The sequence below is a fragment of the Canis aureus genome, chromosome 15 (genome assembly GCF_053574225.1).
Source record: "Canis aureus isolate CA01 chromosome 15, VMU_Caureus_v.1.0, whole genome shotgun sequence".
NCBI lineage: Eukaryota > Metazoa > Chordata > Mammalia > Carnivora > Canidae > Canis > Canis aureus.
The window spans coordinates 50,668,950-50,689,919 of record NC_135625.1 but is presented as its reverse complement, the minus strand read 5'-3'; the positions used below and the strand labels follow the sequence as shown (position 1 = coordinate 50,689,919).

At 35.7% G+C, this 20,970-nt stretch overlaps 1 protein-coding gene across 19 annotated transcripts in view; it reads right to left on the bottom strand.

Moving 5' to 3' along the window:
• The window catches only part of KMT2C (lysine methyltransferase 2C), a 283,002-nt gene that overhangs the window by 95,690 nt on the left and 166,342 nt on the right, over positions 1–20,970 (bottom strand). For 15 of the 19 annotated variants that reach the window (XM_077849571.1, XM_077849577.1, XM_077849576.1 and 12 more), the window contains 7 exons: positions 20,468–20,639; positions 18,418–18,532; positions 9,163–9,332; positions 8,556–8,707; positions 7,621–7,734; positions 6,644–6,721; positions 3,830–4,536 (listed from right to left, as the gene is read on the bottom strand). In XM_077849571.1, coding sequence (XP_077705697.1) covers positions 3,830–4,536; positions 6,644–6,721; positions 7,621–7,734; positions 8,556–8,707; positions 9,163–9,332; positions 18,418–18,532; positions 20,468–20,639 — 1,508 coding nt within the window. The remainder of the gene's footprint in view (positions 1–3,829; positions 4,537–6,643; positions 6,722–7,620; positions 7,735–8,555; positions 8,708–9,162; positions 9,333–18,417; positions 18,533–20,467; positions 20,640–20,970) is intronic. The other 4 variants (XM_077849573.1, XM_077849578.1, XM_077849583.1 and 1 more) reach the window with 4 other exon arrangements.

Sequence of the window (20,970 nt, the reverse complement as noted above, 5' to 3'; positions counted from 1 at the left end):
TGCTTTTTAGAAGCATTTCTTGTAGAAAGTCTCATGCATAAAAGTAACAACAGTAGCATATTTCTCTAATTCAGGACTCTACTTACTACCAAGGGTACAGTGAAAGAAGAGTGTCAGAGGCTGTTTTAATTGGTGCAAGGTGGAGTCATTGCACCAATATGTTTTTAAAGCTCCCCAGGCGATTATAACATGCAGTTGGCCAATAACAACTTTTCTAAACCTAAGGTCCAAAGTGGATATACTCATAAACATACTGAAAAATGAAACACTAAAATATATATAAATGCATAACTTCAATAAAGGGGTGAAAAAAAGAAAAGCACTGGTTGAGTGGGACAATTTATACGAAACCATGTCCAGCTGGCTGGCAACCTGTTACTGCTCCACCAATTTCCTTTTCCTACTATCTATCACACCTATATTCTTCCTCTTATCTTTGTGAAATCTTGTGTCTGAAATGAGGAAGAAAAAACAAAAGACTTTTTCTATGCATAACCATCAGAAAAACTTACATTACTGTTCCTAGAGTAAGGTCTTGAAGCATATATCAGAGATATGCTTGAAACATTTCATGAAGAATATAATATAAATAGCACCTAAAAATCTTCCAAATAAAAGGCACAATATAAAACACTAAACTTCAATGATTAAGTTCTTCTAAAGGGAAAATAATCCTGTATAGATTCCATGTTCTGTGTCCTGATGTTTCAGAATCAGAATAGTGATCTATATACCCATCCATACTCCAGTATCACTACACACATTTTTATATATGTACACATATATGTTCATATTCATTTATTACATATTTTTGTATACTGTATACAGTATACTGTATATTTTTTGTATACTGAAAATCTAACGGACACTGAAAATACACAGTGAATTGTTGCTACAACAAATGGTTTTTATCATTCACTTTAAAACATGACCTATGAGCAATTGGAGGATGTAGACTATTTCTACTTCAATACTTAAAAGTGGTGAAAGTATAGCATTACTCTTCATTTATCACTCTTAAATTCAGTTGGTATTTCTCTTTAAATTTAGTTCTCCTAGAACTAAAATTTTCCTGTTTTTAAAATGCTTGCCCTTGCATTTCCAATAAGGTAGTCACTAATTATGAGGCTACTAAGTATTTCTAATATATATGATAAGAAACCAGATCTTGAACACTTAACATGAAAACTGAACGTAACATCTCATTAATAATTTTTATACAGATCAAATGCTAACATACTTTTAATATATGAAGTTAAACATTAAAATTTATTTCACCTGCTTATTTTTAATACTACTAGAAATTTTAAAATTAGATCTATGAGGTTTGCATTATATTTCTGTTAGATGGCACTCCTTCTACTGGCTAACTCCTTTCTCCAGAAAACATTCCATAATCCAATCACTAGCTATCACATCAAATTTTAAAGCTTTCAGGTTTTGTTTCTAATTATTCATTTAATTTCTAAGTGAATTCTTAGAAAAGCTCACATATTAGAAAACTGTAAATAAATATAAAGATTTGACCACTATGAAACAGAATTTAAGCAATGAAATGGTTAGGATAGACTTCACTATACTGGTAAAGACCAGAAAACTAATGACCTTCAACAAAATATGGAAACACTACTGATGTTAATAATACAAACACAGTTGAACACCAAAGAATCTTGCTTATATCACAGTCACTACCATGAACATCCATCTCATTTTTATACCCAGTCCCCCTACCAAGAATATATAAAATAAATAAATAAAACCAAAAATATAACACAGGAATGCTTGACATCAAAGAAATTCATAGAGTAAGAGACTTCAGGGTTTCCACTATAAAAATATACACTGGAATATTCCCTGGAAGTTATGACCTCAGTACCTTAGCAATGATAAAAAATAAAAGAGCTGTCTTGTTCTATCCAATTCATACTCTCCACAAAAACAGCAGTACGTCAGCAAGCTATGCATTACCAAGTGAAGGTTGTCTGCTACACAACTAATGCCAACCTAATAGGTTAAACATGCCTATGAACAGTTTATGAGATCAACAGCAAATTATTAAGCAGTAATGAGACAATGGCAAATCAACAGAAAGTAGAATACTACCAGAATTGGGAACTAAAAGAGAATACAGCAGAAGCAACAACAAATATTAGGGCATGGGCCATATAAAATAGGATAAACCTGGAAGACTCTCACACACATATACTAACACACAGACTCATAGGCACATAGACCTTAGAATGAATGTAAGTCAACAGAAAATAATCCTAATGGCTTCCCAGTTGGAATAGAAGTCTCTAAATAAGGAGAAATACAGTAAAATTTGACAGGAATATTTATGATGCAGTATCTTTAAAGAATGTAAATATCTGAACCAAAATTAAATTTGAGATTGAAATCTCCATTGCTAGATTTTTTCAGAGCCAAAACCACATAATTGTTATTGAACAATTATCAAGAAAAGAAAACAAGAGTAAGGAAGAGGAAACTGGTTTGAGAACAAAACCATCTCTTGGTAGAACATAAAATAAATATCATGGAAAATACTTAGAGAAAGGCATATATGGAGGAGTGTCTTAGTTTACTGTGAATGTCTTTGCCAGAAATAGTTCCATCCCATGAGGCAATTTTGCCTCTGGTATGTAACTTGCTGTCTTTAGAGAATAAAATATACCTAGAATTTAGAGGAGACTAATTCTCACATTAGAATAAAATTCTATTTTCCCACTTATTTTAGGATTCCAAAATTGGATGATCCAGATCAAGATGATACTACTCCTATAAAGGCAAACTTTAATCACTGGAAGCATTTTAAATCATGAGATTTTAATTTGAAACTTCAAATCACCATTGTTTGTTTTTTTAAGGTTTTACTTATTCATGAGAGACAGAGACAGAGGGGGCGGGGGTGGGAGGGTAGGAGGATGGGGCAGAGACACAGACAAAGGGAGAAGCAGGCTCCATGCAGGAAGCCTGACTTGGGACTCCCACGTCTCCAGGATCAGGCCCTGGGCTGAAGGCGGCGCTAAATCGCTGAGCCACCAGGGCTGCCCTTCAAATCACCATTGTGACTAAATACCACATTGTTTGATATCTTGCCATCTTCAGAAAGCAGAAATTTTGTAGAATAAATCAATCTTAGCTACGGTGTCTTCATTTTGCCTTGAGTTATTTTCACTTAAATTCCACTATAAAAGAACTGGAACTTATCCTTAAAGGATAAAAGCCACACTAAAGTCATGGGAAGAACTCTCCTCACTTCCTAAAGATCAACAATACAATTCTAAGACTTCTTCATGAAAACAATGAAGTAAGTCCTAAGGTGGGGGACGGGGGCCGCACAAAAAAGGTAGCAATTAATAAAAAAGTTAAAATGAGAAATCACCACCATGAAAAACTCCTTTAGTAAAATTTGAGGCTTGAGCAGTTAAAAATAGAGACAAAGAATAATATCAAGAAACAACTATCTTAGAGGGGAAAAATAAATGTTAGTTACAATATACCTAAAACTTAACTGTTTTTTTAAGGCTCTATTGTTACTGTGGCATAGAACTTAAAAATTTAAGTGTTTTGTATTAGAAACTATAATCAAATAGGTTGCATTTGCATGTCCCAACTAAGTTGAAATTCTGAGTAAAACTACCTTGAGTTTAAAAAATTAGTCTTCATTACAGTTTATATATATAGGCCAAAACATTTTGGTCAATATTACATCTAGTTCTACCCGAAAATAGGAAAAATTAGCCTCCAAACCAAAGTTCCATATACACCTTATTTTATATAATTGCTCCAAAAGATTTTTCTGTCCATATCATTAAAATCACCCTACCTGTTTGGACCGAGGTCTACCAGGAGAAAATTTTCTTTTGGTAATAGCTGGTTTACCCATGCCGATTTTTGGAGTGACTGAGATATATGTTGTTGGCATAATGTTTCCAACAGAAGCACTGAGGGTTGAAGGGTAAGTGTGCAGTATATCCTGGGAAGGCAAGTCTGAAGAAAGAGAGGAAGACACATTTGCCTTGCTTATGTCTGCAGCTGACACAAATGACAACTCTGTCTCAGATGGTAGTTTTACAGGTTTGTCTTCTCGGCATAAACCATCTTTCACACAATTCTCAACTGCAGGAGCCATTCCAAAGTCCGTAAATGCAGTGGAAGATTCAGAACCTGTTTTCTGTTCCATTTCTTCTTGTACCCTTTCTATAACCAACTGTTCCTTAGAACATAAAGAAGTACTTTGCTCACACGGGGACACCACAGTGTCCGGTGGAACAATGGCAGATTCAGTGGCTGATTTTGGAGGCCGAGATTCTTCTATGGATGCCAGCATTTTGGATTCCTCTAACTGCAGATCCTCGTGCGGCACAATGATCTGGTGTGTACGGACTTCAATGTTTTCTGTCACTTCCATTTTGTTTTCATTTTGATCGTCAAAAATATGCATCACTTTAGAAGACATTTCCATTTTTTCACTATCAACTTCATGAGAAATCTGATTTTCCACTTCAGGGTTCATTTTATCTTGCGATGATTCTACAAAATTTGGAATATTTGTTATATTAATGTATTTATAAATTTAAATTTTTCTGGCTTAAAAATAATAGGCTTGGGCAGGAAAGGGGATAGAAGGGAGAAAAGGGATTTCCACACTTATGGAAACTTATGGTTATACCCTGACTAAAATCAGAAGGTATTTATCAAGGAAAACAATTATTAAGATAATAAAGGCCAAAATACACCAGGACTTATGAATTACATCAGGCCAGAAAAGCTACAAAAACATCACCTTAATTAATAGTATCCCTAGAGTTTAAGGTAGTTTCTGGTAAAATATTAAAACAGAATTTCTAATATAATTCTATTTAACTTATATGATTACAATGGAACATTTACAAAAAGATTTACAATTTTGTAGGTCAAGTTATACTCTTTCAACAGCTAGAAAAATGAGGCTCAGTGATCTTGTACAAGGTTTCCAAGTTAAAAAGTAAAGACTAGGGCAGCCCGGGTGGCTCAGGGTTTAGCGCCGCTTTCAGTTCAGGGCCTGATCCTGGGGAGCCAGGATCGAGTCCCACGTCAGGCTCCCTGCATGGAGCCTGCTTCTCCCTTTGCCTGTGTCTCTGTCTCTCTGTCCCTGCCTCTCTCTCTGACGGTCTGCCATAAATAAAATCTTAAAAAAAAAAAAAAAAAAAGTAAAGACTAGTCTAGAATATGAAGAGTTTTTTTAATAGCAGGCGCTCAGATGTAATCCTTCTGCAGAATCAGATGAGTAGCTATCACAGGTAGAAGATACTTTACTTATTAGCTGTACCTGCTAACATAACACATTTTTTTGGATATAATCTTTGTATTTCCTCATCATCGATAATTAAATAGGCAAAGCTTAACAAGTCAATAAACATAATTAGATATCAGAAATATCTAAAGTCACTAACTGGTAAATTTTAAGTCAGGGCGCTACTGTGTTAAGCCTTTAACCCAAACATGCCTAAAAACAAAGTCAAAGATCCAATTTACATAAGACCTACATGGCTCTATCAGGTAAGATCACTGGATAAAATGCACTTATTTCAAATACTATCAAGGCAATTTCTAAGTTACATTAATAGAGATATTAATTTTTTGGGATCCCTGGGTGGCGCAGCGGTTTGGCGCCTGCCTTTGGCCCAGGGCGCGATCCTGGAGATCTGGGATCGAATCTCACATCGGGCTCCCGGTGCATGGAGCCTGCTTCTCCCTCTGCCTGTCTCTCTTTCTCTCCCTCTCTCTGTGACTATCATAAATAAATAAAAAAAATTAAAAAAAAAATAGAGATATTAATTTTCTCATTTACTATTTACTGTGGTGACTGCACTTTATGTTCTGATAGCAAAATGAAATCCCACTTTTCATTTCTACTCCCTGAAAGACTACAGTTAAGGATAAAGGGGAAAAACATCAAATAACAGATCTGATCATACCAAGTATTTTTACACCAAAAAATGCTTCAAAAATACTAACGTTAAAAAAGAATGATAGGGCACCTGGGTGGCTCAGTAGTTGAGCATCTGCCTGCCTTCGGCCCAGGGCATGATCCTGGAGACCCGGGATCGAGTCCCACATAAGGCTCCCTGCATGGAGCCTGCTTCTCTGCCTCTGTAGGTCTCTCTCATAAACAAATAATATCTTAAAAAAAAAAAAAAAAAAAAAATGTAAACATGCTCTACATCCCAAGCAGTTCTAATATGCTCCACTACCAGTCTTCTATAAAGACTTTAACTTTATTTTTTTAAGATTTTATTTCTTTATTTGGGGGGGAGCGTGTGCACACACACGAGTGGGGGTAGGGAGGCATAGGGAGAGGGAGAAGCAGACTCCCCACTGAGCAGGGAGCCTTGATCCCAGGACCATAAAAACATGACCTGAGCAGAAGGCAGCTGATTTACCAACTGAGCCACCCAGGTGCCCTGATTTTAAATTGTTTAATAGTGAATATCTGATTTAGCAACTCTACAGAGAATTTAACATCCTTTAGAAATCCAATGCCAAGTCTTTTTAAGAAAAGGATTGAAAAATTAACTTAATAGATCATGACTCAAATTTGCATAACAGTCATAAAAGCATTATGTTGTAACTCAATCAAATTAGATAGTATGCTTACCAGAAATGAGAAGACCATGTGTATCAAGACTTTCTGGTGGATTATTCTGCTGCTGCTCTTCTGTGGGGATGTGAACTGCTGTGAATGACACATTTATGGAATCTCCAGCAAGGAGTCAAAATTTCTCTAACACTGCTCTCTCAATAGTAAGTTGAGTAAGACTTTTATCCTACTGCCAAATACCAATATTCAACATAAGCACAAAATACACTGTTACTATTTATTTGTAAGTAGGGTATGAAGATTAAATTAGGAATCTGATTATGTACTCTGACAAGATTTATTATTATAGATAGCTTTGTCTTATCTTTCTTTACATCTTATTCAATAATACCTTTTAATGAAAGTTATTAAATACAAAACTGAATCTCAGAAAATCTGAGGCTTTTTATGTATACTCTCAATCTATATAAAATTTCACATAAAATCCCAGACTGTCAGATGAGCCCACGATTAAGTTTAATAACTAGTTTTTCCCCAACCTTGTCTCATTAATTCCAGATCCCCAAGTATAGTAACAGTTATTATCAACATTCCAAAAAGCTTAATTGAAATATCACTGAAATAACTGAAATACCCTCAATAGAACCACTGAGACGATCTAAAACAATAAATTTTTCATTATCTCAGCATGAAACATCTCACTATCAGTATCAGCTCTAGTCAATAATTATAACTAAAGAAAGAGAAAATAACAAACTGCTTTTTAATGAAAATCACTTGGCCCCCAAAGTAAATATTTATGATTAGGTCTAGATTATGGCTGAACTACAAATATATATACATGCCCTTTCCCCTAGTAATTTCTAATGTTATTTTACTAGAAAGCTCCTCTCTAAACAATTTCCTAAAGTGACTATGCTTTGTGGCTCACTTTTATTTAGGAGAGTAAACTTTTAGTAAATATTCATATATTCACTGTATATACACATTTTCTTCTGAAAATAAACTATATCCATTACTGAAAACATTCTTACCATCTGGAACAATTCCAGGTGTGGACTCCTGATCACTGATGTCTTTATTAATTGCTTGCTCTGGAAATACCATATGGTCCTCAGGTCCTTCAACCTCCATCTCATTGTTATAATCTTAACAGAATATTATTTATTCTTTAGCTTAGAGTTAAGTTTTTCTGGTTTGTTAACTATGTAAATAATTATGACTTTGCTATTATGACCCAGAATGGCATAAATTCTTCTTCGTATTTTAAATTTTCAACCAAATATCTATCTACATTTTTGATGCAGATGGAAAAATCATCTAAATTATGAATTAAAGGATTACTGACATTTTATTATTTTAACAGGACATTCTAAAACTGTATACTGATGGCATCTTGGAAATGAAACATTAGTAATTAAGACGTATTTACTTAAACCTCTTGCAGATGATAACACAGGACTTTATAAAAGTTGCCATTCACATTGATTAAAATGAAAACTGATCTGTAGGCAGGTCTGTTTTCTTGACCACCAAAAAACTTGTGATTATGTTCACAACCAACAGAATATTATTAAAATTACCTAAACAAAATTTTGGGCTCAAAAGATATGAGTTAACATTTAAGAAGATCATCATAAAACTAAAACTTGTTTGGAGTGAAATAACCCAGGTTTTAAAGCACAAATTACAGCCAAACACTGACAACTTTCATTGCCAGCTGAAAGAACACAACTGGAGTAAGGCACTTCAGTCCTGGAATTCATATTATTAGAAGAGTTGGAAAAGAGCTATATCAGATGTCAGTCATCAGATTCAGAGATGACCTGAATCACATGTATACTTAAAGGTTGAGAAATTAAGAATAAAATGGGATCTGATACACAGGATTACCTCATTATTACTAAAATAATTTATTGCTGACTGGCTGGCACACATCAAAAAAACACAAAAAAATTCTCAAGTTTACCTGTAGTGACTTCAGCCATCACCACTTCATCACCTGCCTGTAATGGATCCATCTCAGCTGCTATGTGTTTACAATACATGCAGATATACTCTTCTTTGAACTGAGAATCCAGCTCATGATCTGTTGGTTTGTCACATTCTAAGTGAACCCACCTGCAGTGATAAATGTATTTAAATAAAATTTTCTAATTCAAAGACAAGTTACTATCTAGGGAAAAAAGAGGCAATTGCTTAAAAAGGTGGATACAGAAAGGGTTAAAAGGATGACAGAAGAGAGGTTACAGAGACTGGCAACTAGTGATGGCTCTAGAAAAGACCTCTGGCATTTTCAGAGGTCATTAAAGGTGCTCACATCTTTTTATTTCCATATTTTTAAGTCATTTCCTCCTTACATTCCCCTCCTAATGCTTGTCTCTGGTCTTTTACCCATTCAATTCCTTATGCCTTTCAGACTCGTTAAATATGTAATTTAATTTCATCTTTAACACTACTCAGTACACAAAGGATCATTAGAGTGATAAAAGCTTGGAACTCAAAGATAGATGGTAGCACAAATGATCACATGATAGGAGAACTGATCACTCAATGGAAGAACTATATCTTCTTACCTTTTGCACATATTACAATGAAGCATGTCTTTCTGCAATTCTGGATGGTAGCACTTCCCACAGAAAGGACATAAGTTATCCTGTTGTTGGTAACAACTGTCACATACCAAGCAATTGTGGTGCCACTGAGAACTAGATCGTGTGCCACACTCTACACATATTCTGCAATTCTAAACACCAGAAAAAATGAAAACAAAAACAGTTTGTTATGCATTTGTATTGCAGTTCTGGTGTGAACCTTTCTGAAATCAATGAAACATTTGCACATTATACATTAAGCTTTAATTTTCATGACACTAATTTAGGGTATATGTTTCTGAAAAAGCAGTGTGTTTTAAATATCTGATGAGACATCATTCAATTTGCACAAAAAGCTCCAGGAAAATGTAAATAGGGCCCAGAGACATCCAAGAAAACATAAAGAGGGAAGGAAGAAAACCAAGAACATAGCAACCCAAACTTCAAAAAAGAAACATATTCCAGAATCAGGAAGTAGCTTGTGTGGAATAAGTATTTGACTCTGCATTGTGTAAACAAATTGGTGCTTCTAAGCTACTTCATTTGTTTGTAGGTAGCTTAGGAAGTAAAAATAAGAATTCACACTAAAGAATGATCATGACCCACTCCAAATGTCTTATAGAGTGTGAAACTATTATAGTAAAATCCATGCCAAAATCCAATTACATCTTCTCATATTTTCAGAACAGAGAACGGCACTATCCTTACCAAAGGAGAACTGTCTGTGGAGTGCAAGGCCTGCCAGAAGCCCACCATCACCCTCTGCTGCACCCTTGGCCAACCAACCTAAATTCTGGGCACACAGCTGATAAATTGTGAGCTCTCGTTATCCACCCCAAATTCTAACCTAAACACTGGAAAAAGGGGAATTCTATGTTTTTTGAAAGATTTGATTATTAAATAAATAGAAACCCTACCATGAATTGCTCAAGTCTTACAGATTTAAAACAAATGGGCACATAAATATCAAGGCAAAGTCCTGAACAAAGTATTAGCAGTTTATACAAGATATGCAAGAATGGTTAAATATTAGGAAATGTCTGGCGCCTGAGTAGCTCAGTTGGTTAAGTGTTCAACTCTTGATTTTAGCTCAGGCTGTGATCTCAGGGTGGTGAGATTGAGCCCTGTGTTGGGCATCAGGCTCCGCCCTCAGTGCAGAGTTTGCCTGAGGTTCTTTCTCCTTCTCCCTCTACCACTCCCAGGCCCCCCACAAGTTGTGCTTTCTCTCTAAAAACGAAAAAGGAAAGAAAATCTATTTTTAAAAATTGGCATATTATTATGTCTGAAAATAAAAGGCAAATTACTAAATTCAATAGATGCTGGAAAAGCTTTTGGAAAAAAAGTCAAAACCTGTACCTAAAAAATCTACCTCTTCAGATAATAAAAATGGATGGGTATTTTCTAAATGTGATACATACACATTGCCAGGATTTTACTTAACTGGGGGGACCTAGTTAAATAGAGGCAATCCCACTAAAGTCAGGAACAAAGCAAGGATGCCACCTATTTCCACTATTGGTTATATATATAGTTAACATGGTTCTAAAGCCAATGTAAACATTGAAACAAATGAAAAGAGGCAGTGCAATAGTAAAAGAACAAAATTATCTGTAGATGACAAGGGAGTATATTTGGAAAATCCTAGAGAATCAATCATAAATTCAATAAAAGAATTTAACAAAGTAGCAGGATACAAAATTTGGGGCTCAAGGGGTAAGAATTAACATATATACTCACATGTACATAATTTATAAATAATGAATTTATACCAGTAACTCCAATTCTGATCCCTCCCACTCAGTTCTTGCCTTCTTCCGTTCTTGTATAGCTATTCTCTAGTCCCCACAACACTAACACATTTACTCAACTGTCCAACCGAATAAACAAAACACATTTACTCAACTGTCCAACCGAATAAACAAAACTACCTGGGTTTGCTCTCAGTAATTGACTTTATTCCCCCTTTAGTTTTTGACTATATAGGATATTAATATGCTTTCAAAACTCAGTTGTATAAACTGTTCTACAGAGAATTAATGTTTATAAGTTATGTACATATGTGAGTATCAGCCCATTTATTTGTATATGTACGTGTGTGTGTAAATACATGCATGCATTTCCTGCCCCATCTGCTGAAAAGCCAAAGAGGCAAACACTCCCATAGCAATGAGCACACCTAGGACCCATTTTCCGCTAAAGGAACCAGACCTACTTCTGGAAAAGAGGGCCGATTCCTGGGCTGGGGCAGAGAGGTGGAAAATGAGCTTGGGACATCTTGTGATGCCAAAATGTAACAAAATGCTCAAATAAATGGTGAGGGCATGTCACAAAAGCATAGGAGGCAGCCCTCAGAAGCTACCAAAGGCAAATATGGGACAATCTGAGTATAGAACAAATAAGATAAAGAATTATGAATTATTGAGGACAGTAGAATTTCTCAGTCAATACTGACAATATAAACAAATAATTGTGACATGTAAAAGAAGGGAGAGTTCCTGTTTACAACAGAGGTGCAGAGCGCTGGCATATGTAACAATGCTAGAGTTGCAAAAGCACCATTTTACAACCAACACATACAAATGATGAAGCAATGGTTTCTAAAATCTTGGAGGAAAATTTGAGGAGCAAGATAGTCACATGATCTTAAATATCTTCTCATATAATGTTTTTATTAGATGTGAAAAAAGGAAGAAAAAAAAAAAGGAGAAATTTGACAGCAGCTTGACCAAATTATCAGAATGCACATCACCTATGAGGGAGATGAGCACCAGGTGCCTCTAGCAGAAGCACATCACTACTTCAGTATTCCAGCCAACAATGCAAAACTCTATATAATTGTGAAGAAGTATCAGACAAAAGTAGAAAAAAAAAAAATCAAACAGGTTATGTGGGGAAGAACTGTATCCTTCCAAAAATGTCAATATCCAAAAGACAGAGAAGGACTCAGGAAATTCAGATTAAAGGAGTCCAAAGTGAGAACCAAAAAGAGTACCTTAAAAAAAAAAAAAAAAAAAAAAAAACTACAAAAACAAAAAGACTACCTTACCCTAGAAGTGGATCTTGGAACCTATATGGGGTGGGGGGGTGGAGGAGATGCTATATTGGATGTTATATCAAGTGACAAAATTGAAATATGGATAATAGATTAGACGAAAATACTTATGTTGATGTAAACGTATGAAGTTGCTAACAGTGCTTTGCTTATGTAAGGATATTCCTATTATTAGGAAATACAGGGGCACTTGGGTGGCTCAGGGTGTGGTCCCAGAGTACCAGGATGGAGTCCCACATTGGGCTCCCCTCAAGGAGCCTGCTTCTCCCTCTGCCTAGGTCTCTCTGTCTCTCATGAATAAATAAATACAATCTTTAAAAAAAAAAAAACAGTAAATACACACTGAAGTGTTTAGGGGTAAAGGGGACACAGTCTATGTAACTTACCCTCAAATGGTTCAGGGCAAAAAAACAGAGATGGGAGGGAAGAAGAAGAAAGGGTACACACAATGATACTAAAATCTAACAAAGGTAAAAAGTATAAATGGTATACAGGTACTATTTTTTCTAACATCTAAAGTTTGAAATTATTTCAAAATAACGTTTTTTAAAAATCATGATATACCAACACAAAAGCATTCTGGACAGAGAAACAGGAAAAAGAAACCTAACCTGACAATGACTGGACTAAAACAAAGTTCCTGAAAAGATTACCTGTACGTCAGTGTGAGCAGCCTCACAAGTCTGATACCCCCATGAAGGCAGACCTATTTGCCTGTTCATCTCTGGCCTCCACCACGGTGCTTTGCACACAGTAGGCCTTCAAATGTTAAATAAATGAACGAATTATGACTAAAGACTATAGACATCTATGAGAATTTAACAGTAGAGGAAGAGAATTATTCTTCAGTGGATAAGCCTATGAAAAACTCTAGGATAATTCTTTGACTATTTAATTTAGACATAACAAGGGACACCTTATAGGCATCATCTTACTAAATCCAACACCCTGATGAGGTAAGTTCTACTAACCTTCTCTACAGGGGAAAAACTGGCTTAAGGAAGTCAAATATTTTGCCAAAGTTCCTGTATTTAGTAACTGGAAAAGTGGAGATCTGGCTCCACAGCTGAATCTTTCACAACATTATATACCTCCATAGAACAGATTTTTTTTTTAACTATTCAGTTGTATTCTTAGCAATATTGTACATGATTTAGTCACTGTGATAGAGCATAGCAGACTATGATAGAGAGCAAATTAGTAAAAGAGTGAGACAAAGATAAAAGAGAACCTCAGGAAATAAACCCCGAATTCTGAAGACATTTTCCAAGATAATGAAAAACATAACAAAGAAGATAATGAATTAAAAGCAGGAAACAAAATTATCTAGATGTTACTAAACATTATTTAAGAAACTGCAAAGATGGCAAATATTTAAAAAAAAAAAAAAAAAGGCTAAGTTAACCAACTCTTCTTTAGACCTTTTTTGGGGGCCTGACTAGAGAGACTGATCCTGGTCAACATGTTCTAGGTAACTAATTAATGTAGAACCAAAATCAGACACAACCTGGAAACAAATTCAAAGAACTGACAAAAATAACGATCTTAAAGCTCTTAAGTAGAACAAAGGATTATAATTAAGTGAACATGTAAAACAAAACAAAACAAGGGTATTTTTCTTCTGTGATACCACAAATGGGAAAACTGGAGGAAAAAAAATGTTTCCACAGCATAAAACTGAAAAAGTTGTAAAACAAAATGATACCAAACCAAGTTCTTATAGTAGCCTGAAGACAACAGTCTCTTTCAGATATGTTGGATTTCAGAAAAATTGCTATTCCTTAATGGAGCATAATCAAGAATCCAAAAGACTGGGGGGTTAGAGATTGGAACTTATACAGAGAATACTTTTTTTGCAAGGAAAAAGTGACAAAGGTTTACAGTCTCCCAGTTGATCAAAAACAGAAGGAAGAGAAAGGAAAAGGGAAATTTCTGGTTTCTCCATTTTTACTAAGTGGAAGAAGAAATCATTCATACTTCCAAGTATAACTTAACACAAAATAAAATTCCTAATTGCAAGTCGCTGCAGGAAATAAAAGGAAAAACAGAAAGGAAATCAAAAGAACTATTCTGTCTTAAAATAGCCTAGCATTTCAATTGCAACCATTAATCTAAATAGTTAACTCTATTAAACCTCACACACACAAACACACACACACACACAATTTAAAATGACACACAAGGACCCAAAATAAAAAGATGTGAAAACATTACATTCAACTGATAAAACTAAAGCCCTAGGAGGCCATATTGATGGGCAAACAAAAATAGCTGGTTCCAAAAGGGGGGGGGGGGGCATTACACAATAAGGTAACTTTATATTGATAAAAATGCACAACACATCAACACTGACCCTGACATACCTGCCAAATAACAACCAAAAAATATTAGTTCAGTTCACAAAAAGAAAAAGTAAAATACAAGGAGAAATTATTGAGGAAAACTGTAGTGGTCAACTCCATCTACATTCTAATACACTGTCGAATCAGGTAGCCAAAAAATAAAAAGGACTTCATCTAGCTAAATAAAATAAACAGAAATATTACACCTTAAAGTCACTACTTCAATTATGAAAATATTTGTGAAAAAGAAAACCACACTGGTTAATGCTGGGTTACACACAATTAAAGCAGAAATTAACATGCTTAAGCACAACTTAAAACCCAAAAGATAAAGTGATTAGGCTACATGTACGCAGAGACAGCTACAATTAAAACGAATCTGGTTGCAGCCAAAGCTATAATCAAAGGTAAATTTATAGTCTTAAAATATACTTTTTTCCTTAGTAAAGAAAACGAATTACGAATTCAACTTCCTATTTCAGAAAAAGAAGAAAGGCAAATAAAAGTGTGTAGAGAAGACGAACGCACACACGCACCAACCTGCAGCCCAAAGTGCGGACGGGAGAACGCGGGAAGGCACCGGCCGCAGACAGGAAGAAGCCGGAACCGCCGGGGCCCGGGGCAGCCGCCCCCGGTCCGCCCGCAGGCCCCGCCTGCCCCGAGCCCCACGTGAGGGCGGTAAGCGCGGGCCCGCGGGCCTGGGGCCCCTCCCCTCCAGGCCCCACCCTCGGGCCGCAGCCGCACCCGCCGCACCGCCCAGCGCCCTGGAACCAGGTGGGGCCGCGAGCTCCAGGTGCCCCTGACCCGGCGGGACACTGGCGCAGGTGCTCGGCTCCGTCCGTGCCTCCTCCCACCCCCACACCCGCACCCCATCCGCGGGGTCCTCCAGGCGAACTCTCCCCCTTTCCAGGACTTTCCTAGGACAGCAAGTCACCCGCCCCCCCCCCCCCCCCACACCCCTCTCGTGTCCGGAACGCCTTTCCAGCTTCTGGAGAAAGCCTCTGGCTGGCGCCACCTCACAGCCCTTAATCCCAGCAGCCCAGGAAGCCTCCACCTGGAGGCTGACCCTGGCCCTCGGGGCCCCGGGACCATTTCAGGCAGCTCACTCCACCCCACCTCCCTGAAGCCTGCCCTAAGTCCACAGAAGGCGGTGCATGGGCAACAGGAGCCCGTTTCTATGCTACTGGGAGAAGAGTGGGAGAATGCTAAGACCACAGACGCAGTCTGGGAGGGCTGTTTTCCGAAAAGTTCAGTTTTCATAGAAATGCTAGCATAAAAAAAATTAAAGTTTAACAGACCTTCGAGGGTACCACAATGCAGATTTTAATACCTGCATTTAGCATTTGTATTTATCATGTTAGTCCCAGGTGCCATCAAAGAGGTACAAAACATGCAAGATTTTACACAGTAAAATTACGGTAGAAAAAATGAGATGTTTGGATGGCACAGGGATACATGGCAGCATCCAGAGAGCCAGCAGAGAGGACTCTTATCTTCATAAACATCAAGACAATGGCTAAAGGGTGAACAACATACCAGTAACTTAAAATAAGGAACTAATGTTCCATGTTTTAGAAATAACTGGATTAGTTCCCATTTAGAACAGATTTCAGTTGTATCACAATAGTGCACTCATGAATAAAAACCTGTATGGTTACTGAATGACACTTCATTACATCTAATGTTGAAATACTGCTTGCTGGCACTTTCAGGTCTGATTATTCTGAACTAGTAAACAGGGTCATGGCATTATCAATACTATTTTTATACAAATACAAAAGGCTTTCTATGTACTGACATTATTAAAGCCAAAGGAAAGGCTTACACACTGAACTGGGCACAAGAAAATATCCTTTTATTAAATCCAATCTTGGCAATTTAGTTTCAAAGCAAAACTGTATGTCAGATGAAATTTGTAATTACTTTATAAATCCTATTTAGTTTTATTTTAAGTGTAATTATCGAAGATAAAAATAAGTTTATGCCTAGGTTTCACATCTGTTCTAGAAAATTTAGATATAATTAAAGAAAAAAAAACTCAACCTGGGGGATATATAGAGATGGCTTGTGGATCTAGAGTCTTTAGTCTTTAGAGATCTACACCCTAATACAAAAAGAAAATTAGATCAAGAAATATTTCTTATTTAATCTAGAGAGAAAAGCACTGCTACTCACATAGGTATAGTACGATAGCATAAGGAGAGAGCATCATATACAGGATAAAACATTATAAAGACAGGAAACCTGAGTTTTAGTCCCTTTTCTGTTTCTACAAATAAGTAAACTTGGATGATTAACCACTGGGCCTGCACCAGCCCTCACCTAGAATTTATTAGTTTACCTATATAGATTCCAAAACGAAGCACATGTACTACTTTTATGACTGATCCATTCTAGAGAATATTTAAAGGAAAGTCATAGTGAATATTGTTTATAAATATCTTCCAAACAGGAAAAAGAGATTAGTTTTATTTAATCACTTGAGAATTAAAGATAAATTTGATTTGTTCTTCTACTTTCACTTTAAGAGTTGAAATATTTTGTGTTTCCACAGACAAATACTTCTTAAATTTGTTACTGTTTACCTGGTAGTGTACTAATAATAACTCTGCCCAGTACGTAAGATTGTTGCCCAACTTAACAGGGTTTAGAGGTACAGATCAAAGAGCCTCAGTAAATTCCTCAGAAAGCATAAAGAGACCAGCATAGAACACCTCAAGGTCATAAAGATGCAAATAACAAAATAGATGGAAGAAGGGAGAATCACTGACTAAAAGAATATCCAGAAAAAAATAAAAATAACTGAAAATACATCTTAAAAGTGTCACACCAAGCAGAAAGACTGGTATCTTGAGCAATGGAAAAATGTCTACAGACCTTCTCTAACACTCTAAACTAAAAGAAACTTTAAACAGCATCTATAAAATAAATATCTAAGTAAAGAATTACTAAAGCTACGACAGGGAAGGGACAGTATACATATACAGTATGATTCCAAATATTTAATACAAGTGTACTTATACACATAAAAATGTGATGTACATATAAAATCACTATATTAAAAAAATCACTATATTATCACCAAAATGTAGTGTATTTTACCTCTGCATTTTAAGTTAACGGATTTTAAAACTATTGCTGTGTGTTCTAGTACCCTCATGGGGCTACTACATCTCTGGAGTTTCTGGGAAGATTAAAGATAAATCATTCAAAACAATTTCTAAGCCATGAAGCACCATACATATGTTAACATGTTCATAATAGCATTTTTCATAATAGCCTAAAATTGTAAATGACCCAAATGTTCACCAAGTGAGTCAATAAACAATCTGTGTGGTATGGCCACTACTTGGCAATAAATAGGAATCACTGATGATATGCACAAAAACATGGCTGATTCTCAAAATAATCATGTTGAGTTTAAAAAGCTAGACCCCCCCCCAAAAAAAAGAGTATATACTATAGGATGTCACTTATATAAAACTCTAGAAAATGCAAATTAATTGATGGTGAGTGAAAGCAGACTGCCTGGAAGACAAGAGGGGAGGTGGGAATGGGTGAACAGTTGGAAAAGAGGGATTCCCAAAGGACACCATGAAACTTTTACGGTGATGAATGTGGTCATTATCCTGAAGGTGATGATGGTTTCATAAATGTACATGTGTCAAATTAAATTACAAACTTTAAATACTTGCAGTTTACTGAATATCAATTATACATCAATAAAGTTATTCTTTAAAAAGTTGATGATAATGTATATATTTGAATAGGTATCCGATTTGTCTGCTCTATATAAGAAGCATACAGATGAAGATATTTTTCTTAAAAAAATAAACAACTTACTTTGCATTTCCAGCCATTGGTTGGTACTGATTTCATAACTGGTTGAAGACAAAAAGTATGATACCCTTTGTCACACGTATCACACACTAGCATCTTGCTATCTTCTCCCGATTGTCTAAAAAATAAGATAGCATTAATGATGCCTTATCTTTAAACTTATGTTTATAACATAAGTAATCATGAGAAGAATCAGTCCTAGGAACTGCCTAGTTCATCAATTCCTCAGTGTCTGTTTTGTCTATACTCAGATAATGATAGAGATAACCCCCCTAGATGAGACAGCCATCTTCCTGAGGTCCCTACAGGATTATCCTTACTGAATGCTCACCTATGGTGAACCTGCTTTAGTCACGTGAGGATTCCTGCAGAGTAGGGCAAGATGAATGACTCTTTTTAAATATCTCAGTAAACATTCTAGGGTACGGAGCTCTGATAGGTGATGCTGCATGGGAAGGAACAAATCTTGGCATCGGGAATTGGAAAGACATTGTCATATAAAAAAAAGTGGATCGAATTTGGCATCAGACCTATATTTGTATTTCGACTACTATTTTACTAGTTGTGTGATTCCTAAATAAAATAAGCTTAGTCCTCTTGGTTTCAGGTACAAAATGTGAACAATAAAGACACTGAGAATTAATTATTCTGGTTGAAGAGCTTAGAACATCCAGTAAACATTAGTGCTAAATAAACAGCTGTAAGAATCATCTTGTAATAATTAATAAGAATGGTAGTCAAAAAAAAAAAAAAGAATTGTAGTCAAAAACCTAAACTCTTTCCCTGAACATATGTGTGCCCCAAAGATTGGGCCCCTGCCCTACATACAGCATGAGCTCTGCCTTGATTCTTGGCTATCAACCACTCCCAGAGACTAAGAATTTAATTCAAGAGGAGGGGAAAAGAAAAACTGGGGAATGAAAGAAGAAGAGCTGAGAGAGGAGCCGCTGAATAAAACCTGGGGACAACTAGAAGTAAAAAGGAAGATGGGTTAGTTGGCCTCCAGTTATTTCTTATTCAATTTAATAAACTCTACATATAAAATTTTATGTTTTATCTCTTTAGCTACATGGAAAGATCTTAGAGGGAAAGCAATCTTTCTTCAAGTTTTCTTATTCCTTCCCAAGAAACTAGGCACAGATACAAGATATCAAATAAATGTTTACTGATATTTTAATTTTTACCAAAATATAAAAGCATGTGGTCCTATTTATTCCACATAATTTTAAGATATTGATGCTTATTGTCATTAAATTAAATTACAAATAAAAGACTGATCATGGCAGGGGTGGGCATGATTTCTCCTGTTACGAAAGTCCTCAGCTTGTAAAAAATTTGAAGACTGCTATAGATGCAGATAACTTCCCCAAATTATCATGCTAATTAGTAGCAGGAGGAAAACAAAAATCACAGAAAAGATTGGAGGAATAACCAAAGGATGGAATATAACAAATAGAAAAAGATAACCCCATTACAAATGTTTAAATGCCATACAATAATAACTGTACTTCTTTTCAGGATTATGGTGACTACGATTGATTGGAGGTAACCTCTTTCAGATAGATACAGGTTTTTGGGTTTTTTATTTTTGTTTTGTTTTGTTTTTAAGTAGTCTTAGAATAAACTGTTCTTCCTGGAATGGAAATTCAAACATATCACTGATTCTTTCACTCACTCTCATAACTACTTTCTGCAATTAGAGGTTTATTTTCCTATTAAATCTTCACCCCAGTCTCTCTCAAAAATAGTTGCTTTATTTTTCTAATGCTTTTTTAAGTTGTTAACATCATTTGTTTAAAATGTTTGGCAAATTTAAATTAGCTTTTTAAGCAACCAGAGGAATTTAAAATTATTAAAATTAGTTTTTGTTTAAACTTATTTCAAAGTAATATTAATAAATACCTAGCAATTTTTTAAAGACATGATGAAGTCAGTGGGAATGAATATAGCCGCAGTACCAACAACCTTTATCATATTACACAAACCTTTAGCACCTAATAATAGGGTCTCTCTTAATCTCAATACACACCTTTGAGTTGAAATTAAAACTTACTTGCAGTTCTGGCACACTTTGCACTCAGGGCATTGCCAACCTGCCCGTTTTAATGGAGTAACCGCTATATCCAGGCACATTCCATGATAGTGCTGACCACAAGTAGTACAAAAGAACTGATCTAAGAGGTCTCCCGGGCTGTCGCACACTGCACAGTTTGCATCTTCCTTTGCTATAATTAACAGTAAAACAATGAAATTGTTGTATAAGAGTTTAATATTTTTCTGACTTTACAATTTAAAAATCACTTGAAGGGAATTTGCATGGTAAATCTTTCAGACACTTGAGGTTATCCACATTGAACTGATATCCAATCAGAAGAAGGTCTCAGTAAAAACACTGTAATGTATTTAATCTAAAGTTAATTCCATTAATCATAGAAGTTTTGCATATTTGTGCTTCAATCTACCTAAGACCATAGGCAGTTCTTCTCTAATTTTATATCCCTGGTACTGGTGATGATGCTGGGCACCTACTTAATGTTCAACATAAACTTGTTGAAA